Source organism: Symphalangus syndactylus, chromosome 8 (genome assembly GCF_028878055.3).
Source record: "Symphalangus syndactylus isolate Jambi chromosome 8, NHGRI_mSymSyn1-v2.1_pri, whole genome shotgun sequence".
Taxonomy (NCBI): Eukaryota; Metazoa; Chordata; class Mammalia; order Primates; family Hylobatidae; genus Symphalangus; species Symphalangus syndactylus.
Genome location: NC_072430.2, coordinates 145,897,301 through 145,921,446, shown reverse-complemented (window position 1 = coordinate 145,921,446; position 24,146 = coordinate 145,897,301). Strand labels below are relative to the sequence as shown.

Sequence of the window (24,146 nt, the reverse complement as noted above, 5' to 3'; positions counted from 1 at the left end):
TGTGGTATAATGACTGACAATGAGAAACATTTTAAACATGGTGTGGTTATGTCATGTTTTCCTTAAAATGTTTGAAAATGTTTTCTATAATTTTGTCCTTCTCCTTTTTAACAAACATGAAACATTTTCTTTTAGAATGAAAAGAGAATCGTCAACATTGTATGATCCATTCTATTTCTTGCTAATCAGAAAGCATCCTTATTTATATCTATTCATGGCTATGGGAAACCAGCTAGAGGAAATGCTAAGTATTTTTTCATCTATTTTTAATGACAATGATAAAATTTACTTGTAAAAACCTCCTCATGTGGTGGCTCACACTTGTAATCCCAGCACTTTGGGAGGTCGAGGCAGGCGGATCACGAGGTCAGGAGTTCGAGACCAGCCTGGCCAACATGGTGAAACCTTATCTCTACTAAAAATTCAAAAATTAGCTGGGTGTGGTGGCGGGCACCTGTAACCCCGGCTACTTGGGAGGCTGAGGCAGGAGAATCACTTGAACCCAGGAAGTGGAGATTGCAGTAAGCCAAGATCACACCATTGAACTCCAGTCTGGGCGACAAGAATGAAACTCCGTCTCAAAAGAAAAAAAAAAAAACCATAAACGTAAACAAAAACAAAAAAAACTCCTGATAAGCATAAAGTTCCCATCAGAACACATCCCCATCAGAATAGGTCCCCATTAGAGCAGTGTCCCCCTCATGACTGAGTCATCTCAGAAAAGGGGACCAAATTTACAATAAAATTAGAAATCCTATTTTTAGGTTAAAAAGGTCAGAGTTTACTCTTTTGTCCCTTTAATAAACATCAAAAATTACAAAGGCTGTCTATGTTAAAAACTTCTAACAGGTCACCTTGGCCCAATCTTTTGTATGCTTTAGAGCCAAGGCCTCCAGGACAGAAACATCCATAGGCAGCAGGTTGCTCTGGGGGTTGCACCCCATTCCCCAGTGCACTTGTGGGGGCTGTGGGTTCCCCAGCAGGAGCATGCCCTGTGACCCCTGCAGGGCAATCAGAGTCATCCCCTACACTGCTCAGACGTGGAGATGGGCAGGGCCTTGCCTGAGGGTGGAGGAGCAGAATAGGCAGAGACCTGGCGTAGCCTGGGACCTGCCCTCTGCCAGCAGCCAGAGGAGACGGGAAGGAAGGCCAGGGCCAGTGCTGACTATTGTGGTCCAGGCCCTAATGGGGTGGACTCCCGTGCTTCCCAGTGAAGGAAGTCTTCAGGTCTAGCAAAGCCGCCCCTGCCTCCCAGCCATGCACGCTGATCCTCGAAATGCAGGGCCGCGCCCACACTCACCGTGGCAGTCGGCGTAGTCATGGTGCCCGGGGGTGTAATGTCCGCATAGGCGGCGCAGCAGCAGGCGGTAGTGCAGCAGCCGCTGGATGGGCTTCAGCAGGAACGTGTTGAGAGGCAAGTAGCAGACCTTCTGCAGCTCGAACTCCTTGTACACTGCCTCCAACTTCTTACAGCGTTTGGTAGCCTTTTCCAGTTCTGTTAGGACCTCGTCATGTCTTTGGAAGTAGCTGGTAAACTCCTGTGGAAGCGCAAGAGCGGGGCCTTTAGGTGAGGAGATGTAGGGGTCCAGTGGGAGACTGGCCTGTTTTCCTTGACGGCAGGTGCTGGCTAGAAATCCCCACAGAGCAAATGGACCAGAGGCCCAGCGTGTGCCAGCGGGGGCTTTCTAGCCTCCACGGAACGCATCTCAACCCGTCTCAGATGCCACGTGACCTGCACCTCATTCCACCAATTCACTGCTACGTGCACCACTAACCGGCCCCATATCACACGCACTGAGTGGACCAGGGCCATCTCCCCACTGACAGATGAAGAATTGAGGATGGGAAGGCTGCAGTTGGCTGCGTGGGACACAGTGAGGGAGTGCAGGGCAGGGGTTAAACAAAGCCCACTCGAGTCCTGCCCAGTTTTAGGGCTCGCTCCAGAAACTTCTCTCAAGAGTGGAACTAAGCGGTTGTGCTGACACAGTTACTGGACAGAGGGAATAACCACACCTGACTTTTTTTTTTTTTTGAGACTGGATCTAGCTCTGTCGCCCAGGCTGGCGCACAGCGGCAGGATCTTAGCTCACTGCAACCTCCGCCTCCCGGGTTCAAGTGATCTTCCCACCTGAGCCCCCCCACAAAAACAGGCATGTGATACCACACCGGCTCATTTTAAAAATATTTTTTGTAGAGATGGGGGTCTCACCATGTTGCCCAGGCTGGTCTCGAACTCTTGAGCTTAAGCAATCCACCCATCTCGGCCTCCCAAAGTGCTGGGATTACAGGTTTGAACCACTATGCCTGGCCCATATCTGATGATTTTACAACATATGTATACATGTGTATGGATTCTGAGTATTACACAGACATATTAAACTAAACTATTCTCTAACTTAAAGATTTTTGTTTGTTTGTTTGGATACAAGGTCTCACTCTGTCACCTAGGCTGGAGTGCAGTGGTGCAATCATAGCTCACTGCAGCCTCAATCTCCCTGGTCTCATGTGATCCTCCTGCTTCAGCCTCCTGAGTACCTGGGATCACAGGCGCACGCCACCACACCCAGCTAGTTTTTGTATTTTTTGTAGAGATGGGGTTTTGCTATGTTGGCCAGGCTGGTTTCAAACTCCTGGGCTCAGGTGATCCACCTGCAGCCTCCCAAAGTGCTGGGATTACAGGCATGAGCCACTCCGCTCAGCTAAAGGGTTACATTACTTTTTATTTTTATTTTTTTAACTAAACACTTTTATTTGGTCCACTGGAGCCTGAGTTGGAAATCACTGTGGAGAATCCTATCGTAAAGGAATGGGGACTGACAGTTGATAAAATAGTCTCTGTGTCACAAGAGCGGGCCGTATTTACATATTTAGGGGTTAAAAATATTCACAGTTCAGGGTACAGGGAGGCCAAAGGGGAGTGGGAAATGTTTCTCCAGGTGTAAAAGCTCTGCAAGCCCCTGGGAGGATATGGGGGAGGTGGTGGTGGGGGTGGTGGGGGGGGTGGGAGGGGAGTGAAGGTGGGGCTGGCCCGCTGCCTGGGGGCGAGGGGTGGTGAGGGCCAGGTAGGGACGCAGGAAGCTGGGCTCAGATGTCTATGCATCCATACTCCCTAGGCTTCTAGTGGGAGGTGGACGTGGCCAAGCCCTGCCGATGCCCATGATGGGCTGGGGTCCCTCTCTGTGGCAGGGCCGGGCAAAGGGACAGGGTTGGCTGAGAAGCCTGCTGGTCCCCGGCCTGCCTGGCAGTGGTGAGTGGTGCTGAGGACCGGTGCCCACCCACAGCAGGCCTGGCACCCACCTGCACCCAGTCATGGCTTCAATCCTGGCAGGCGCTCCAGGAGTTGTATAGTGTTGCTGGGGGGTGGCTGGCCAAGGGCCCCTCTTTCCAAGACAAGCACCACCCCGGGGGTCACCACTCCATGCCAGGGCTCCAGGGACCACACTTGCTCTGGGGGGGGACAGGGGCCTGGGCTCTGGGGGAAAACTGACCTTATGCCCTGTGAGGGGGTGGTCCCTGATCCCACCCTGGGGTCTTGGCCTCTGACACCCAGATTTGGTTTTGTGGACAGAGCTCTTGGCTGCCTCCCCAGAGCTAAAGGGTTTTAATATCAAATCATTTTGTTTTAATGAACATTAAAGATGACTACAGTATGATAATCTGGATCAGACAGATTTGTGCATATTTCAATTTTAAATTAGTGCAACTGCCTTTGGGATAAGTAGAACTTTCTCATTAACAACCTGACTCAGCTTCCATCTAGGCAGGAAAAGGGCACCTAGGCTGAATGCAGTTCTTCAAGGGGGGCTATCTGAACGCAGAACAGCAAAACCTATGGTCCCTTGGGAACTCTAGCTGTGAGGAGTGGCCAGAGTCTCACAGGATTGGGTAGAAGGTGGGACAGGCGAGGGATGGAGGAGGGGGCACTTGAGTTGCCGTCGTCACCGTGGCTCAGCTTCAAGGTGTTATGCAGAGCTCCACACCTTGGGTGGTCAGGTGGTGAACTCATGAGCAGCCTGACAGGGAGGGAGAACTGTTCCAGGCACGTTAAGCAAGAGTGAGACCCCTGAACAGTCAATGCACGACCTGCACTGTCGTCCACATGTGAACACCTGTACCGTTGCTCCTATTGAAGAGAAATCTCACTTCCCCCAGTGCTGCCCCTGCCTATCCAAAAGTCTACTCCATTTTTGCGACCCCTGCTACATGCCCTTTGTGGAGCTGGAACACCTGAAAGAAAAACCTGAACTATGAGCCTAGCAGCCAAGGTGGAAACAAGTCCCAGAGCCCTGCCCTCCCCACAGCAGCTATGGGGACTCTGCCCTGAGCAGGCCCTGTCCTGGGGAGGGGGGACTCTGTCCTGAGAATGATCTTCTGAGGAAGACTCTGTTCTGTGCGGAACCCTGATCTGAGGGAAGCCCTGTTCTGAAGAGGATGCTGTTCTGGGGGGACCCATTCTGAGGACAATGTTCTGGGGGAGAATCCTGCTCTGAGGTGAACACTGTTGTGGGGGCATCCTGTCCCGATGGAAATGGGGACACTGTCCTCAAGGGAATGCTGATCAGTGGAGAAAAAGGTTCTGAAGAGAACAATGTTCTGGGGCTGGTAAGGGCCCTGATCTAAGGCAAACGATGTTTTAAGGTGGAGTCTGTTCTGGGGGTAGTTCTGCTTGGAGGGAGACCATGTTCTGGGGGACCCTGTTGTGAGGGGTATGCTGTCTTCAGGGGCATCCTATTCTTGGAGAGCCCTTATTGAGGGATGCGGTGAGGAGGGAACTTGTTCTGAGGGAAACAGTGTCCTGATGGGGCCCTGGACATTGCCCTGAGCCAGACTCTTTTCTGAGGGAAACAAGATTCTGAGGGAGACCCCATCCAGAGTAGGACCCTGCCCTGAGGAGGATCCTGTTCTGAGGAAGATAGAGTTCTGAGGAGACCCTGTTCTGAGGGTGATGCTGTTCTGGGGGAACCTTGTTCTAATGGGAATGACGCTCAAAGGCAGACCCTGTTCTGAGGGGGCTGCTGCTCTGAGAAGGGCTCTGTTTTGAGGGAACTTTATTCTGAGGGAACCCTATTCTGAGAGCCTGAGGGGGATGCTATTCTGAGAAGACCCTGTTCTGAGAGGACCCTGTTTTGGGTAGACCCTGCTCTGGAGGGACCCTGCTTTAGGGGGACTCTGCTCTGGGGAAACCCTGCTCTGGGAGCACTCTGCTTTGAGTAGGATCCTGTTCTGAGATGGACCTTTCCTGAGGGGACCCCTGTTTTGACGGGTCCCCTGCTCTGAGGGGAATGCTGTTCTGAGGCTACCCTGCTCTGAGGGGGCCCCTGCTCTGAGGGTGCCCCTGTTTTGTGAAGACCACACTCTGAGGGGACCCACTCTGAGGGGGACCCTGGTCTGAGGACCCTGCTCTGTGGAACCCCTGTTCTGAGGGGGACCCTGCTCTGAGGGGGGCCCCAGCTCTGAGGCGGCGCCTGTTTTGAGGAGATCCCACTCTGAGGGGAGCCCGCTCTGAGGGGAATCCTGGTCTGAGGGGACCCTGTTCTGTGGAACCCCTTTTCTGAGGGGGCCCAGCTCTGAGGGGACCCTGCTCTGAGGGAGTCCCTGTTCTGAGGAGACCCTGCTCTTAGGGGGACCCTGCTCTGGGGGGACCCTGCTCTGAGGGGACCTTTTGAGGAGACCCCACTCTGAGGGGGACCCTGTTCTCAGGAAACTTTGTTTTGAGGAGACCCTGCTCTGAGGGGGACCCTGGTCTGGGGAGATCCTGTTCTGAGGGGACCCTGCTCTGAGGAGACTGCTCTGAGGGGGACCCTGGTTTGGGGGGGATCCTGCTCTGAGGGGGACCCTGGTCTGGGGGGACCCTGCTCTGAGGGGACCCTTCTCTGAGGGGGATCCTGTTCTGAGGGGACCCTTTTCTGAGGGGACGCTGTTCTGATGGGCCTCAGCTTCAGGAAGATGGTTTTGCTCCCATTAACAGCATTCATGTAGGCAGTAGTCACCAAGTAGCCTACCTTTAACTGGCGCATGTTCTTGAGCAGGACGTCCCCGATTCGTTGATGGCCACCTTTTGTGTGGGCTTTGGAGGGCCCTTCCCTGAGTAAAAAGAAACAAAGTTGTTCTAAACATGGTGAAAGCTTGCAGAAGGCACTGTAATCTGACGCAGGGTGACAGCTGCCCTGGTTCCAGCTGGAGGAAGGTGGTGAAGCTCTGAGGTGGAAGAGGCCGCAGGGCAGGGCCTGCCCTGGATGGAAGCTGCTATTATGTGTCTGGCCATTCTCTAAAACAGACAGTAACCAGGCAAAAAGGGATCTTCCATTTTTAACTTGCTCCTTGCACTCTCTTTTCTGGAAGAGGGTGAATAAAGGGTATTATTACATCTGTACCTCTCCCCACAGGCTCCTAAAAATATGCTCCAGTGAAAAAATTGCTCTTCTGAATTAGTTTCTGAAGCTGGGAAGTTCCTAAGAGCAGTGATGATGAGTTGGTGTGGGAGTCTCCCGTGTGGGGGTCCAAGACCTGGGGGGCTGAAGGGGTGTTACCAGAGTGCCAGCCTCTGCTCCACCTCGCGCAGGAAGCCTCTGTGGAACTCATAGATGGGATCGATGTTGGAGAAGAGCAGTGTCATCAGAGTCGCAGGCATGGCGTCCTCCTTCACCACTGCACTGCGGAACCACTGTGGGAAGAGTGTGGTGTGATGGGAGGCGTGGCTCTTGTTGGGGACTGAGAAACTGTGCCCCTGAGGGCCTGTAGCCATAGGTCACCCAGCGATGACCCTCCAGTCACCGCCTACAAAGAGGGTTCAGATCAGCACTACAGCCATCCTCTTTGTTGACCATCCAGTTTTCAAATATAATGAAACTATCCTACATCGAAAGTTTCAAATGGACACTTCGCAGCTTTATAGCTTCACAAAAACTTGGACCCAATGTTCTGACCTGACTTAGAATAGTTTTAAAGCAGATATATTTAACAAAATATATACATGCAAGTCTCATGATTATCAAGAGATATTTCTTGGCTGGGTGCGGTGGCTCATACCTGTAATCCCAGCACTTTGGGAGGCTGACCAAGGTGGGCAGATTACTTGAGGTCAGGAGTTTGGGACCAGCCTGGCCAACATGGTGAAACCCCCCCTCTACTAAAAATACAAAAATTAGCTGGGTGTGGTGGTGGGCACCTGTAATCCTAGCTACTAGGGAGGCTGAGGCAGAAGAATCACTTGAATCCAGGAGGCGGAGGTTGCAGTGAGCTGAGATCACGCCACTGCACTCCAGCCTGGGTGACAGAGTGAGGCTCCATCTCAAAAAAAAAAAAAAAAAAAAAAAAAGATATTTCTCTGTGTTCAGGTGAGAGATTTATTAAAAAAAAAAAATCAAAGTAATCAAGGACTTTCGTACCACAGTAATAACTTCTAAATCCTTCAGGTATGTTCGTTCTGTAGCGAGAATCTCTTTGACTATGAAGTAGGCCTCGTCTGCAGGCATGCGCTGAAAGAAGCAGAGAGCTGTTAAGTGTGCGTCCATGGGACATGGCACCCTCCCATGTTCAGGGAGCCTGAAGTTTGTAACGTTTGCTTTCTTCTGCTCAAGGTAACATTGTCATGGGGTTTTCATCTTCAACTTCTGAAGAGATTTATCCCTGAGTAAAAACATAATCCTGTTATTCTTTTGGAGAAAAGAATTGCTGTTCAAATATCACCATATATAAACAGGGCTGAAGTTTATTATTGGTTTTGTGATAAAATCATTTTTTATATATCACTGCCAGTAGCATAGCTGGTTAGCAGACACAGGTCCATGAGTGTGTGTGTGCTTATAAATTATTAAACCTAACCCATACAAAAGTCATTAAAATGAGCAAACAGTGCGCATTCTAAGTGTGCCTGCATCAGAGCACCAGACTTGCTGGTGCACTTCCTGATGCAGACGTGGACCATACCCCGGGCCCAGTTTTCCATGCCCTGCTAGAGACAGCCCAGCCCTGAGCGCTCCTATAGCTGACAGGGCTATCTCTGCCCAAGGTGCGGGTGCCAAGCAGGCAAGCTGGCCGTGGGGGACCCTCTGCACCTCACCCAACACAGTGTTCCTGGCAAAGCGCGTACCTCATGACAGCCTCGGCAGGCACTGGGTCCTGTCCCTGGAGGGCCTCTCCCCACCCTGAACTCTCTAAGAGCCACCCTCTGTTGAGGTGCAACTTAACAGCCTCTTCTCCGTCCTCTCCCTGCCCAGAAACCACGATCCTGCTCTGCCCTGGCAGCTCGCCCGCCCCACCTCCAGACTGTGGCCAGCTTTAGGGCAGATGGGCCATGCAAATATCCATGGAGCAGGTATCAGCTCCGAATAGGCGCCTGGACACTGCCCCCTGCCCCTGTGAGGGTGTCCTACCAGGAGAAGACAGGCAAGAAGCACACAGGGCTGTACAAGGCATAACGCAGAGCAGAGGAGGGGCTGGAGGCTGGGAGACACAGCAGGCCGCAGCCTCACTCAGAGCAGACAGGGTGGCCTGTGGGACAGGTCAGAGGTCAAGGGGCTGGAGCAAGGTGCAGAGGTCAGAGGGAACAGACAGGCTACTGGTGGGGAAGGCAGGCCAGGTGGGCCTTCTGGACCCTTTGGGGTCTACCTGAATGTGCTGTGATGCACTTGGGCCCCAGGATGAGAGCAGACCAGGAGGGCAGAGAGGCTCCTGGTGGACCTCAGCACCACCCGGCGAGACAGCACTGGCTGGGGGGCGCGGAGGGTGAGGGGTGAGATCCTGGACACATTCTGAAGGTTGAGCCAACCTGATTCCGGTGTGGAGGTAAGGTGTGAGGGTTGGAGGCAGGAGGCGTGACTGCCGCAGTTTTTGGCCTAAGCCAAGGGAAAGACCAGCTGCCACGACTGGAGATTGGGGAGGAGTATCAGGAGCAGTGTTTGCAGTGAGCAAGCAGCTGAGGTGGCATGTGGGGCCATGTCTTCTTCCTTGTACTGCTGTGAAGTTCAGCAGAGCCTGCGGGGTTGTCCACTCCTCGTGGATGAGAGGACAACAAAGGCACATTTATCCTGTGAGTCCTGAGCCCATGGATATAGCCAGCTGTGAAGGGACAGCACCCTACAGTCCACTGAGATGCTGCTGCCTGGAGCCCTCCAGTGCCCAGGTGCTGTGCCACCCCCGCCAGAGTCCTGCACACATCGGCTGCCGTTCTCTCAGCTCTTCCCCATGGCTGGCAGCCTGCCTGGCTCCCACAGCCCTGCCACCATGTGGCTCTGTCACCAGCTCAGCCCCCACCTCTTGGTGCACTGGCCTCCTCCCCACAGAGAAGCTGAACCGCCTTTACAGCCTTAGGCTTTTTCTATTTTTTCTTTTTGAGCTTTATGATATTAAAAATGACTTTTTTATCTTTCAAATGAAAGGTTGAGCCCATCTTTCAAATCCAAATTCAGTAAAATCTCTTTACAGAGTCTTTTTCTTGGCTGGATGTGGTGGCTCATGACTCTAATTACAGCACTTTGGGAGGCTGATATGGGAGGATCACCTGAGGCCAGGAGTTTGAGACCAGCCTGGGCAACATAGTGAGACCCTGTCTCTTAAAAAAAAAAAAAAGTTAGCCAAGCATGTGGTCACACCTGTAATCCCAGCTACCAGGAGCCTGAGGTGGGAGGATCACTTGGGCACAGAAGTACAAGGCTGCAGTGAGCTGTGGCTGCACCAATGCACCCCAGCCTGGGCAACAGAGACGGACCCTGTCTCTAAAAAAAGAAGTCCTTTCTCCACCTGAGCTTGATATGCCCAGTGAATTCTCTGGGGGCAGAGCTGGTCCCGTCCCCAGAGGCCCATGGTTACGGTCTGGGAGGCCCCAGCCTTCCCCACACAGCTGAGGGACAGGGATGTGGCATGTTAGTGCCCCACAAACTGTTGACCTTGGGCCCTGAGGGAGAGTCTGGTAGAGGGAGGACAACTTCCTAGCCACAGTCACCGTGGCATGGAGTCCAAAGGCGATGTCCTAACTCTGAATGTTGTTCTATAGAAAGAAACAGGATGCTGGAGTCCTGGAGCAGCCCCCCTCCTCCAGGGGCGAGGCACACAGAGACACGTACGCCATCAGATAGCCACAGCAGTTGCTGATGAGACTTCTCATCACAGGTGCCACCAATGGGTCACAGGGGAGCAGAGTGGCCAAGAGAAGGGCCTTCCATCCCGCCCCTGCCCCGCCCAATCAGCCCAAGGAATACCGTGAGGAGACTCTCAGGGACAGAAAATACAGCAGCTGCCACTCTGCCCCCACCTCTAGATCAATGTCAAACCTGACCCCCAGCAAGCTGGGCTGCAGGCCAGGGATGAGACTGCGGCCAGGGACAGCCCCAGAGGAGCGTGCAATTCCTGTGAGCTTTACCACCTGTCCCGACATGAAGGGTCTATGTGCCCATGCAGAGCGTGGAAGAGGTTTCTGCCACCTTTGGCTTTCCTACCCTTCAACTATTGCCGATCCTCACAAATCTCTATTAAAAACGGGACAAACAGCCTGCCTTCCTTCCTTCCTTCCTTCCTTCCTTCCTTCCTTCCTTCCTTCCTTCCTTCCTTCCTTCCTTCCCTCCCTCCCTCCCTCCCTCCCTCCCTCCCTCCCTCCCTCCCTCCCTTCTTTCTTTCCTTCTTTCTTTCTTTCTTTCTTTCCCCTCTCTGGCCCAGGCTACAATCTACACGGCTTGCTGCTGCCCGCGCCGCGGACTGCCTGGGACTGCCGGCGCCCGCCACCGCTGCCTGCCTTTTCTCCTTTGGATGCAGGCACGCGTTCGCCATCTTGGCCACGCTGGTCGCCAGCTCCTGACGCCGAGTGCTCTGCCCGCCTCAGCCTCCCGAGGTACTGGGACTACAGACGGAGTCTCGCTCACCCAGTGCTCGGTGTTGCCCGGGCTGGAGGGCGGTGGCGTGGTCTGGCCTCGCCGCAGCCTCTACCCCCCGGCCGCCTGCCTTGGCCTGCCAGGGTGCTGGGATTGCAGCCCCTGCCCGGCCGCCGCCCCATCTGGAAGGTGGGGAGCGCCTCTGCCCGGCCGCCCCGTCTGGGAGGTGAGGAGCACCTCTGCCCGGCCGCCCCGTCTGGGAAGTGAGGAGCGCCTCTGCCCGGCCGCCCCGTCTGGGAAGTGAGGAGCGCCTCTGCCCGGCCGCCCCGTCTGGGAAGTGAGGAGCGCCTCTGCCCGGCCACCCACCATCTGGGAAGTGAGGAGCGCCTCTGCCCGGCCACCCACCGTCTGGGAAGTGAGGAGCGCCTCTGCCCGGCCACCCACCGTCTGGGAAGTGAGGAGCGCCTCTGCCCGGCCACCCACCGTCTGGGAAGTGAGGAGCGCCTCTGCCCGGCCACCCACCGTCTGGGAAGTGAGGAGCGCCTCTGCCTGGCCGCCCCGTCTGGGAAGTGAGCAGCGCCTCTGCCCGGCCACCCCGTCCGGGAAGAAGTGAGGAGCGCCTCTGCCCGGGCGCCCCGTCCGGGAAGAAGTGAGGAGCGCCTCTGCCCGGGCGCCCCGTCCGGGAAGAAGTGAGGAGGGCCTCTGCCCGGCCGCCCCGTCCGGGAAGAAGTGAGGAGCGCCTCTGCCCGGCCGCCCCGCCCGGGAAGAAGTGAGGAGCGCCTCTGCCCGGCCGCCCCGTCTGGGAAGAAGTGAGGAGCGCCTCTGCCCGGCTGCCCCGTCTGGGAAGTGAGGAGCGCCTCTGCCCGGCCGCCCCGTCCGGGAAGAAGTGAGGAGCGCCTCTGCCCGGCCGCCCCGTCTGGGAAGTGAGGAGCGCCTCTGCCCGGCCGCCCCATCCGGGAAGAAATGAGGAGCGCCTCTGCCCGGGCGCCCCATCCGGGAAGAAGTGAGGAGTGCCTCTGCCCGGCCGCCCCATCCGGGAAGAAGTGAGGAGCGCCTCTGCCCGGGCGCCCCATCTGGGAAGAAGTGAGGAGCGCCTCTGCACAGCCACCCATCGTCTGGGAAGTGAGGAGCGCCTCTGCCCGGCCACCCACCGTCTGGGAAGTGAGGAGCGCCTCTGCCCGGCCGCCCCGTCCGGGAAGAAGTGAGGAGCGCCTCTGCCCGGCCGCCCCGTCCGGGAAGAAGTGAGGAGCGCCTCTGCCCGGCCGCCCCGTCCGGGAAGAAGTGAGGAGCGCCTCTGCCCGGCCGCCCCGTCCGGGAAGAAGTGAGGAGCGCCTCTGCCCGGCCGCCCCGTCGGGAAGAAGTGAGGAGCGCCTCTGCCCGGCCGCCCCGTCCGGGAAGAAGTGAGGAGCGCCTCTGCCCGGCCACCCCGTCTGGGAGGTGAGGAGCGCCTCTGCCCGGCCACCCATCGTCTGGGAGGTGGAGTGCCTCTGCCCAGCCACCCATCGTCTGGGAGGTGAGGAGCGCCTCTGCCCGGCCACCCATCATCTGGAAAGTGAGGAACGCCTCTGCCCGGCTGCCCCATCTGGGAAGTGAGGAGTGCCTCTGCCCGGCCACCCATCGTCTGGGAGGTGAGGAGCGCCTCTGCCCGGCCGCCCATCGTCTGGGAAGTGAGGAGCGCCTCTGCCCGGCCACCCATCGTCTGGGAAGTGAGGAGCGCCTCTGCCCGGCCACCTATCGTCTGGGAAGAAGTGAGGAGCGTCTCTGCCTGGCCGCCCCGTCTGGGAAGTGAGGAGCCCCTCTGCCCGGCCGCCCCGTGTCTGGGTAGAAGTGAGGAGCTCCTCTGCCTGGCCGCTCCGTCTGGGAGGTCTACCACGGAGGCCAGAAGCAATGTGGGGGCTGGACGTGGTGGCTCACGCCTGTGGTCCCGGCACTCTGGGGGGCGAGGCGGGTTGATCACTTAGGGCTAGGAGTTCGAGACCAGTCTGGCCAACTTGGCGAAACATGAAGAATACAACAGACAAACCAACCAACCAACTCAATGACAACAAAACAGGTCTACCCTGGAGTCATACTCTAATTTTTTCTATTTTCCTCCCTTTCTGATCCTTTATCCCACTTTCTTTTTCTTCCTCTTCCTTCTCCCTCTTCTTTGTCAAATAGAGGATTGAGTTATTATCACTGATCCATATAAAGTCCCTCTCTCATTTATTTTAACTCCCACCCCCATTTCTATTCCCCGACTTCCCATGTGCAACCTTCCTAATATGTTTGATACGCATCTTTTTGTTTGTATGTATTTTTAGAAAATGTTTATTGTTTTTGTATGCAAAAAAAATTAATAATAAAAAAAAAGGGGGACAAACAGTGCATCAAGTGGGAGACACTGGGGAGGAGGGCACAAGCTGGCGAGGGTGGGCTGGACGGTGGGCAGCTCTTCGCCCCTCCCCACACAGCCCAGCAACTGGATGCAAGTGCAAAAGCTTAACAGGTGGCCTCAATGGCAGCACGTGGTTCTCAGACCCCTGTGTCACCTTGGCTCCCCAGGAGAGTGGTCTGCCAGGCCTTGCCAGCAGAGCCGTCAGTGAATCTGGGGCCAGGGTCTCCACAGAACCTGTTGCAGCCTGGCTGGGCACACTGGTTCATGAGGTCAGCACAGAGGGGTACTCTGGTGGGAACCTACCTCTGGGTCAAACCAGCAGCCCCTGCATGGTGATGAAGGGGCCATCCTTGCCATCTCGGAGCCCACCTGTGCTGGGCACCAGCCTTGCTATGTCAACTCACACACACAGAATTGAAGCAGAACCCAGAGCCCTCCCTCCAGAGCCCAGGTGTTGAGGAGAGGCAACAGGAGACACCACGTCAGGGCCGAGGGTGCCCACACGCATGGGCTGGGCCCAAGGGCTGCTGAATCTTTCTCTGCAGTGACCCAGCCACCATCTCCTCAAGGGCACGGCTCCGTGAGGACCCTGAGGTGCCCCCATCCCAGAGGGCCTTGCCATGCTGCTGGCCCCATGCCACGTCATGACTAACAGGCTTCTCCCAGGGCCACTTGCCACCAGCCCAATTATCCTCAGATGTGACAAGCTGTCACCCTATAGAACCATCTAAAGAATCAACTGATTTTTGTAATATAAAAAGTTACAAACTAAAATTTAGTCTTAAAACAGACTGCTTGGTAGCCATTTTTTTTGTTTGTTTTTGTACCAAAGAAACAGTGAACTAAAGAGATTGTCATTAGGTTTCCAAAATAAAAAGACATCTTTTTTGGAAACAGTCTTGCTGCCAGGGACCAGAACCAGCCCTCACCTGCAAGCCTCGTGCAGCAGTACGTTTAATATCCTTTGCTGCCTCCAGACCAGGGGGCTCCTTCCACTCCAGTGGGATCCAAGGGGACCCTCAGGGCACCAGGAAGGAGGAGCCTGCCCTGCCTGTGCCATCCTACCTGCTAAGAGTCCCAGCATCCCACGCGTAGCCCTGGCATCTGGAAGGCAGGCCTTGGACAGAATATCCTCAGGCCAATTCAGGCCAAAGCAGGAGTGTTGAGGTGTCACAATGACATACCTCCCCCTGTACCAGCACTGATTCCCTCCCTCCTAGAGGCCCCGTGGCCTCTTCCCGTCCAGCTGCCACTCAGGGACCCCATGTCTCCCTTCTCTGTGGACTCCAGGCCCAATATAGTCTGCAAACTCCCCGGACCCTGAGCCTTTTCTTTTAGGGTCCATCTGCAAAACCGTAGCTGTAGGCAGACTCCACGGGGCTAGGAGAGTGGAGGCCACCCTGAGGCCACAGCATCCCTGCCCCTGGTTGCCCTGTGCCTGCCAGCAGTGAGCTTCTCTGCTCGGTCACTTTCTTCCTGCAGACTCTCAGTTTGTGCCCTTATTCCTATCATCTTCGGTAAAAAGAGACCCACAGGGGACAGTGCCTCAACTTTGTCATAAACCCTCAACCCTGTCTGTGGCCCATGTACCCCTCCCCTCGCCACAACAGCAGAGGACCGTACCCTCCCCACAGGTGGCTCCTCCACTGTCTCCAACATCTGGCCCAGGGCACCCACTTGTACATTGGGTCTCCCACCCAAGAGCCTCTCCGGAACCCAAAGGGGTCCCTAGTGGACCCTCCCTTAGCACCCAGATCTTTCCTCCCAGTTACTCAATTGTTAAAGTAGAAGCTTGACCAAGCAAGGAGGGAAGAAAGGAGCAAAGGAGGGAGGAAGGGAGGGAGAAATGAGGAAGGTGGGAAGGAAGGAAGAGTGGGGGAGGCTCGAAGTTCCAGCGTGACACATGGAGCCTGTGGGTGCCAGGGACTGTTTGCTAAATGAATAAGGAAACTTGTTTTTGCACGAAGGGCCCTGGAGTCCCAGAGATAAGAGGAAAGTCTCCGGAAGGTTTTGCTAGGGAAGGCGGCCCAGTACCTCCTCTCTGCTCAGGAGGCTGGCAGGGTGGCTGTGAGCGCAGAGCCCTTCCCTGCCCCGCCCCAGGGTCCCCACCAGCACCACCGGAAGGAACAGTGAGCACAGGCCCACCCTGCAACCCTCTGCTAGCTTCTCAGCCTCGAGGGGCCCACCTTGTGTCTCGGCTCCTCGTAGTCCATCCCGGCTCCGCCGGCATCACTGAGGACAGGGCTCAGGAGTGGGGATGAGCCCTGTTCAGCTGGGCCCAAAGGCACCTGATATGCAGGGCTCAGACTCAGGGGGCTCTTCCGGCTGGAGGGAGAAGGCTGAGGACTCTTCGTGGAAAGGCCTGGAAATGAACGGGGTGGGGGATGGAGTGAGAAATGAGAAAGGGCTGTGAAGCTGGCTTAGAGCCACTACTACACTCCTGACCATTCAACTGCCAGCCTCGCACAGTGCCAGGCGCTTCCTGTAAAACACGGAGGTACAGCTTCTATCACACACAATTCTAAACATGACATAAAATGAAAATGAGGGTTGATGGTTCATCTACCCAATTTCAGAGAGCAATCCACAGACAGAGTGGATCCCCCCAGGACTCTAGGGGGGCCTGGATACCATACTTGTGTTTCTAGGGGCTTCTTTTGGCTCTGCAGAATATGTAACTATGATAAAATTAAGCACCACAAAATGTGTAAAGCAAAAGGCACCACCAGGACGGGGGAACACTTTCTATGTGCATTGCTAGAGGTTAGAGACTTAAGATGTCAAACCAGGGCTAACATCTGAAAAGACAATGTCTATTTTAAGGCCAAACGTATTATTCATAAAAAAATGGATCATATAAAACTGCTCAATTCATGATACTGTTTTCCAGTTCCTTGAGTTTTTCATTAATGGGCATTTTATTTTGGTTTTCTAAAACACAGTAATAATTTTCTCCTTCTTAAAACCATGTTTGTTTTCGAATAGGTGCCAAATTTGCAGCCCAATTCTAAAGATGATAAAGTATATTTCACTGTGTATTTTATAATAAAAAAAATCCTTTTCTATTTAAAAAAAAAATCTCAAAGGTTAATTTCTAATGTTTTTCTATGGGAAACCAGTAACTATTAAGTGCCAAATTTTAAAGATAACTTTACCTGGCTAACACGGTGAAACCCCGTCTCTACTAAAAACACAAAAAATTAGCCTGGCATGGTGGCAGACGCTTGTGGTCCCAGCTACTCGGGAGGCTGAGGCAGGAGAATGGTGTGAAGCCAGGAGGCAGAGCTTGCAGTGAGCCGAGATCGTGCCACTGCACTCCAGCCTGGGTGACAGAGCAAGACTCCGTCTCAAAAAAAAATAAAAAGAAAACTTTAAAGCAGAGTTTTAGAGAAGGAATTTAACTTCTGTTTAAAAACCACCAAAGGCCAGGTGTGGTGGCTCATACCTGTAATCCCAGCACTTTGGGAGGCCGAGGCGGGTGGACCACCTGACGTCAGGAGTTAGAGACCAGCCTGGCCAACTGGTGAAACCCCATCTCTACTAAAAATACAAAAAATTAGCCGGGCATGGTGGCGGGTGCCTGTAATCCCAGATACTTGGGAGGCAGAGGCAGGAGAATCGCTTGAACCTGGGAGGCAGAGGTTGCAGTGAGCTGAGGTCGTACCATTGCCCTCCAGCCTGGGCAACAAGAGCGCGACTCCCTCTCAAAACAAACAAAACTATCAAAGATGGAAATTTGTTTCCAAGTGTATAGTGTTTGAACACTGAAACTATCATGATTTCTAACGATGATTACTGAATCAGCTTACCAAATGTTGCAACAGAAGTAACTCAGTTTGAACCCCTGGTCACATAAATGCCACACCATGGTGCCTCCTTACTCCACCCACAACTGGTTTCAAAGCAAGATTCTCTTACATTATTGTTGGCACCTTCAGATGCAGTTGCTTATAGTGACCAGTTTATAAAACCCAAACTTGGTTCACTTAACCTAAAACATGTAAGTGTATAGGCAGATTAGTATAGAGCAGCTTCTTGAGAGCAGCTGACATCATGATTCCGTTTGCTGGGTTGGCATAAGCAACTCAACAGGTTCGCCCTCCAGTGGGACATGGGAGATGGAGGGGAGGAAGTCCTTATTTTCACATTGACAAATCAGGAGCCCTAGAAAGATCTTGCCTGCTGCTAGGAATTCTAGTTATTAGGATTCTTAAGATGAAATATCAGTGCTCATGAAAGCAGAGCTTTCCTCTGGAATTTTTCACAAGATACATTGAAAACACAAGGAAACATTCATTGCTATAGAAAACCTAGGTAACATCACTATAGGAAATTATTAACAACCAACTTATTAGAATTTGCTTTTATTACACATTCAGTTAAAGTACACTAAGCAACCTTAAAACAGCATGAAATTCCTACTTCTGCCTTGCCTCACATACTGGGCCACATTTGGTCTTTGTCACTTCTGAAGGGCTCAAAGTGGAACTGTGGCTCTGTGCTAGCCCCTGAAGTACGGATTACTTCTTATGTTGAAAACAGGTATGTTTCCGAAGATGTGCTGTTTGGGGTTTGTGTTCCAGAATCTTCTTTGTCCTCAATAAGCCAGAATTTCACAAGGAGATATTTTATGTGATGAAAACTCAGAAAAAGTCTAGAAGCTACTAATATCTATTTATTCTTCATAACTGTATTGTTCAGGGTGTAGCAGGAAGATGTTTTCCACTCATTGCTTCTGGAAGTTAAAAGTCGGCCTTCACTATTCTGCCCTTGTGTCCTTCCAGGGGTCCTCACAGCACCTCACTCAGAGAAGTACAGTCCAACAGCAAGTTACTAGTTGACAGTTTACCAAAAAGTTGCTGCAAAATCTGCCTTTGAGTTGCAGGAGGTAAAACTTGAGGAAACGGCATAATCACGAGACCCATCATAATGTGTGCTGCTGTGACGCTGCTGGGGTTGCAAACAGGCCATGGCCAGGGTGGGGTAATAGGGCTGTAAATTAGAAAGGGCCACTCCTGGCCAGGTGCGGTGGCTCACGGCTGTAATCCCAGCACTTTGGGAGGCCAAGGCGGGTGGATCACGAGGTCAGGAGTTCGAGACCAGCTTGGCCAAGATGGTGAAACCCTGTCTCTCCTAAAAATACAAAAATTAGCCAGGTGTGGTGGCAGGTGCCTGTAATACCAGCTACTCAAGAGGCTGAGGCAGGAGAATCGCTTGAACCCGGGAGGTGGAGGTTGCAGTGAGCCAAGATTGTGCCACTGCACTCCAGCCTGGGCAACAGAGGAAGACTCCGTCCCCCCCCAAAAAAAAAAAGTAAGTGCCACTCCCAGTAAACAACCCCTCATAAAGGAAGGACACTCCCCTTTAGGATAGACTGCTCATTTGGAATAAACATTTTTGGTTCTACGGAAGTTAGAAGTCATCATTTGATAATATTATAACTACTTTTTTTTTTTTTTTGAGACAGAGTCTCGCTCTTTCACTCAGGCTGGAGTGCAGTGGCACAATCTCCGCTCACTACAAGCTCCGCCTCCCGGGTTCACGCCATTCTCCTGCCTCAGTCTCCCAAGTAGCTGGGACTACAGGCGCCCACCACCACGCCCAGCTAATTTTTTGTATTTTTAGTAGAGACAGGGTTTCACTGTGTTAGCCAGGATGGTCTCACTCTCCTGACCTCGTGATCCACTCGCCTCGGCCTCCCAAAGTGCTGGGATTACAGGCGTGAGCCACTGCGCCCAGCCATAAATACATTTTTTTGAGACAAAGTCTCTGTCGCCCAGGTTGGGGTGCAGTAGCATGATCTCGGCTCACTGCAACCTCTGCTTCCTGGCTTCAAGCCATTCTTGTGCCTCAGCCTCCTGAGTAGATGGGACTACAGATGCACACCACCATGCCTGGCTAATTTTTGTATTTTTAGTAGAGACAGAGTTTCGCCATGTTGGCCAGGTTGGTCTTGAACTCCTGACCTCAAGTGATCCACCTGCCTTGGCCTCCCAAAGTGCTGGGATTACAGGTGTGAGCCACTGCTCCCACCCTATTATAAATACTTTCTATTTAACAAAAAACGGTCAACTCACAATTTAGTGAATACATTAAAAAGTACCACAAATTACCATTAAATATTTTTCTTTTCCTTTTTTTTTTTTTTTTTGAGACCGAGTCTCTCACTCTGTCGCCCAGGCAAGAGTGCAATGGCATGAACTCAGCTCTCTGCAATCTCCGCCTCCTGGGTGCAAGTGATTCTCGTGCCTCAGCCTCCCGAGTAGCTGAGACTATAGGCGCCCACCACCATGCCCAGCTAATTTTTGTATTTTTAGTAGAGATGTGGTTTCACCATGTTGGCCAGGCTGGTCTCAAACTCATGACTTCAGGTGATCCACTTGCCTTGGCCTCCCAAAGTGCTGGGATTACAGATGTGAGCCACTGTGCCCGGACTCTTTTTCTTTCTTCTTTTTTTTTTACTGGATGAGATCTTATGAAGTCCAATCTGAACTTGAACTCCTGGCCTCAAACAGTCCTCTTGCCTTAGCCTTCTGTGTAGCTAGGACTACAGGCATGCACCAGTGTCTAGTTTAAACATTTCTTTAAATGTTAGCTATAGCAAACCTTATTAAATCAAGCCTACTTCAAATTACACAAACACAGATCCTACGTGAAAGTCAATAAATCTGTGGGGAGACTTTTTTTTTTTTAACAAGCAACTGGCGATGAATGTGTAACTTTATTTATACACGAAGTTGTTGGACTGTGTCCTCATGCCTGATTTTGTATGGGCTGTTGCATTTATCCCTGGGGAACAGGTTTAGCTGAAGTCACCAACACAGATGTACTCCACAGTGAGAAAACAAGTGTGGCGCCATGGCCCTGAAGAGTGCTTTCCACAGTGACATGTGACAGGATAAAGTTAGTGCCTTTCAGGCTTTGCAATTTTGAATTCTGTGGATATCATAAAAGGACACTTGGCCGTAGTGCTCCTCCGTCTTAGAAAATCTTTTTGACACTGATAATGCATATCAGAATGCATGGTTAAAAGCAGATGTCAGCCGGGCTTACGCCTGTAATCCCAGCACTTTGGGAAGCTGAAGCAGGTGAATCACGTGAGGTCAGGGGTTTGAGAGAAGCCTGGCCAGCATGGTGAAACCCCATCTCTACTAAAAATACAAAAATTTGCTGGGTGTGGTGGTGCATGCCTGTAATTCTAACTACTCGGGAGGCTGAGGTGGGAGAATCTCTTGAACCCGAGAGGTGGAGGGTGCAGTGAGCCAAGATCGTACCACTGCACTCCAGCCTGGGGAACAGAGTGAGACTGTGTCTCAAAAAAAGAAAAAAAAGGCAGAGAAGTTTTAAAATGCTAAATATCAAGCTAAACAGAATACGTTTAGCTTTACTTGACATGGTGAAGAATTAATCTTAGGTATCTGTAAAAAATAAACTCTAAATCCGAGGTCCTCTACTGAAAAACAGCCAGTAAATCGGTCTTGTTGTGAGTTACGAGAGTCCCTTTTATAAAATTCATATCATACGCAACGCATAGGACACACCGACCACACACAAAGATGAGGCCCAGCTATCTCACTATATCCTCAAGAAGGACTGATTTCTTTACCCATAGACAAGACTTCAATTGCCAACATTAAAAGACTTGAAATTGAGAGATACAAACAGTAGTTATGTTTTACTGAGCTCCACACTTTTGCTGGGGTGGATCACAAACTGTCCACTGGCTGTTCACCAATGGGCTTCATTGCACAGACTGCACTTTGGGAAAAGAATAACATCTGAAATACTCTCAAAGCTGCAAATTGGCCGGGCGTGGTGGCTTATGCCTGTAATCTCAGCACTTTGGGAGGCCGAAGTGGGTGGATTACTTGAGCCCAGGAGTTTGAGACCAGCCTTGGCAACATAGTGAAATCCTGTCTCTACAAAAACAAAAAAATTAATAAAATTATCAAAAATTTAGCCAGGTGTGGTGGTGTGCATGCCTGTAGTCCCAGCTACTCAAGAGGTGGACGTGGGAGAAATGCCTGAGCCCGGGAAGTCAAGGCTGCAGTGAGCTGTGATCAGGCCACCACACTCCAGCAAATAACAAGATCTGATCATCTTCAAAATATATATATTTATTTTTCTTTAGACAGTCTTGCTCTGTTGCCCAGGCTGGAGTGCAGTGGCACAATCTCAGCTCACCACAACCTCCGCTTCCTGGATTCCAACAATTTTCAGGCCTTAGCCTCCCAAGTAGCTGGGATTACAGGCATGTGCCACTGTGCCTGGCTAATTGTTTTGTATTTTTAGTAGAGACAGTTTTTGCCATGTTGGTCTCAAACTCCTGGCCTCAAGTGATTGGCCCACCTGAGCCTCCCAAAGTGCTGAGATTATAGGTGTGAGCCACCATGCCCAGCTTTTTTTTTTTTTTGAGACTGAGTCTCTCTCTGTTTCCCAGGCTGGAGTGCAATTGCAGTGGCTCAATCTCAGCTCACTGCAGCCTCTACCTCCTGGGTTCAAGCGATTCTCCTGTCTCAGCCTCCTGAGTAGCTGGGATTACAGGCACACACCACCACACCCAGCTAATTTTTGTATTTTTAGTAGAGACGGGGTTTCACCATGTTGGCCAGGCTGGTCTTGAACTCCTGACCTAGTGATCCGCCCACCTCAGCCTCCCAAAGTGCTGGGACTAAAGGCGTGAGCCACTGCGCCTGGTCTCTTTTTTTGTTTGTTTGAGACAGGGTCTTGCACTGTTGCCCAGGCTGGAGTGCAGTGGCACAATCATGGCTCACGGCAGCTTTGCCTTGACCTCCAGGGCTCGAACCTCCCACCTCAGCCTTCGGAGTAGCTGGAATCACAGGCACACATCACTGTGCCCAGCTAATGTTTTAGTTTTTTGTAGAGATGGGTCTTGCTATGTTGCTCAGGCTGGTCTTGAACTCCTGACTCCCTCCCTGGGCTAAAATGATCCTCCCATCTTGGCTCCCCAAAGTGCTCTGATTCCCAGCCAAAAGACATAAAATTTAAAACTGTTATTTCAGACTGTCAGCAGTGAGCATCTCTGGCAGATGATTTTCTTTTTTTTTTTTTGAGATGGAGTCTTGCACTGTCACCCAGGCTGGAGTGCAATGGAGCAATCTCAGCTCACTCCAACCTCTGCCTCCCAGGTTGAAGTGATTCTCCTGCCTCAGCCTCCTGAATAGCTGGGATTACAGGCACCTGCCACCACACCTAGCTTTTTTTTTTTTTTTTTTTTTTTTTGTATTTTTAGTAGAGAGGGGGTTTCACTATGTTGGCCAAGCTAGTCTCAAACTCCTGACCTTGTGATCCGCCCTCCTTCGCCTCCCAAAGTGCTGGGATTACAGGCGGGAGCCACTGCGCCTGGTCTGGCAGGTGATTTTCTTTGTGGCAATCACTTTACTTCCAGAATTTTCTCAATATTCATCATATGATTTCTGAAATGTCATTTAAAAATCACAATGTTAAACTTTTGTGCTTACCTTCACTTTTTCCTTCAAGACACTTTTTATTCATCTAACTAGATAATGAAAGAGAAATATAACATTTAGAGAAAAAGGTAAAGTTATTTTTATTTGATACTTTTAAATTCTCCTCTTTAAAACTCTAACAAATGATTCTTGAAAACATTTGCCTATTAGTTGAGGAAGAATCAGCTCCTCCTTGGCAAAATTCAAGGTCAAGTTGAAGGTTAACTTCAGAGGAGGTGCAGGAAACTGAGGCTCGATGAATGAATTGTTAATTCCAGAAGAAAAGGAAAATGTGGAACTGTCCAAGGGATCCAAGTAAATGTGAACCTGATGAGTCAGCCGAAAATTATTTCTGGCTTCTCTACTGGAAGAGGATGTCACGAGTCGCTTTTACACAAAATCTGGCTCAAGGAATACAAGTGGGAGATAGAAAAATGGTTAATGGCAAGGGGTCCAAGTATTGGCTCATCTCTTACTGTGCATTTAGTTCACCTCCCTACCCGGCATCACTGCCTACAGGACAGGATGTGAAGATGTGATGCACGGCACAGCTTTCCAAAGGGCCATTTGGGGTTCTAACGAGCTGACACACAAAGACTTGGTCCACTGCTTGGTAGGCAGCACACAGTGGAGCCACGGCTGCTGCTCTCACGTGGTTCAGAGAACTGTATCAACACACGAAGTGCTCCCAATAATCTTTGTTTCTTTCCTGTTTTGCTCTAAATAAACGAGACCTTTTCCTTCCTAAGAAACACAAGTGTTCTAACCTGTAACAGCAAGTTGTGCTTTGGGCCATTTGTCCACATCTGCTATCTGCCAGGTGTACGGTCTCCTCTTGAGTATGTGAAGGTGCTCCAGGGCCTCTCTGTTTTTGTTCTCATACATTGTGTCCAAAACTTTGAGATGCATGCTCTGACTTATGAATCTTTCTATTGGAACCATGGAGGCAAGGTCCCAAAAACAAACTATTAAACTAAATAAAGGGTGGTGGTTATTAGGATTAGGAAAGAAATATAATCTGAATTGATATATTTCAAGAACATAAGGGCCACATGGTTTTTACCTTCTAAATTACTCAACTTATAGACCTAATACAGAAATGCTTTTGAGCAGTTTCTTGAAATCAGGATTTATGCACCCAGGTGCCTCCCACTTCATCCTTAGGCAGCGGGTGCTGGGCACGGGTGGCCCCAGGACCAGGAGGGTGATGGTCAGGGGGCAAGGCTGGCATGATGTAGGGGGGGGTAAGTGAGGCCCCTGGGACTCATTCCCCTCTTCTCTAAATGGGAAGTAACTACCCATCCGTGGGCTCTGAGGAGACCCATGAGTTTGTTCTGACAAGTGCCTTTCTAGAACATGCTGCTGCCACAGCCCCTCTGCTCTGGTGTGGCAGGTACAATTGCTGAGTTCCAGGAAGGGCTTACTGCCAGGTGCCTCCCACCCTGGCCTCAGGTGCTCACTGACCACCCTGCCCACTGGGCAGCAGGTGCCTTA

At 51.8% G+C, this 24,146-nt stretch overlaps 1 protein-coding gene across 6 annotated transcripts in view; it reads right to left on the bottom strand.

The window, feature by feature from the left end:
• The window catches only part of FARP2 (FERM, ARH/RhoGEF and pleckstrin domain protein 2), a 152,505-nt gene that overhangs the window by 25,626 nt on the left and 102,733 nt on the right, over positions 1-24,146 (bottom strand). For 4 of the 6 annotated variants that reach the window (XM_055291246.2, XM_055291245.2, XM_063645343.1 and 1 more), the window contains 5 exons: positions 15,369-15,544; positions 7,389-7,478; positions 6,531-6,664; positions 6,003-6,084; positions 1,301-1,538 (listed from right to left, as the gene is read on the bottom strand). In XM_055291246.2, the coding sequence (XP_055147221.1) occupies positions 1,301-1,538; positions 6,003-6,084; positions 6,531-6,664; positions 7,389-7,478; positions 15,369-15,544 (720 nt within the window). Of the gene's footprint in view, positions 1-1,300; positions 1,539-3,657; positions 4,228-6,002; positions 6,085-6,530; positions 6,665-7,388; positions 7,479-15,368; positions 15,545-24,146 lie in introns of those variants that run through there. The other 2 variants (XM_055291248.2, XM_055291249.2) reach the window with 2 other exon arrangements.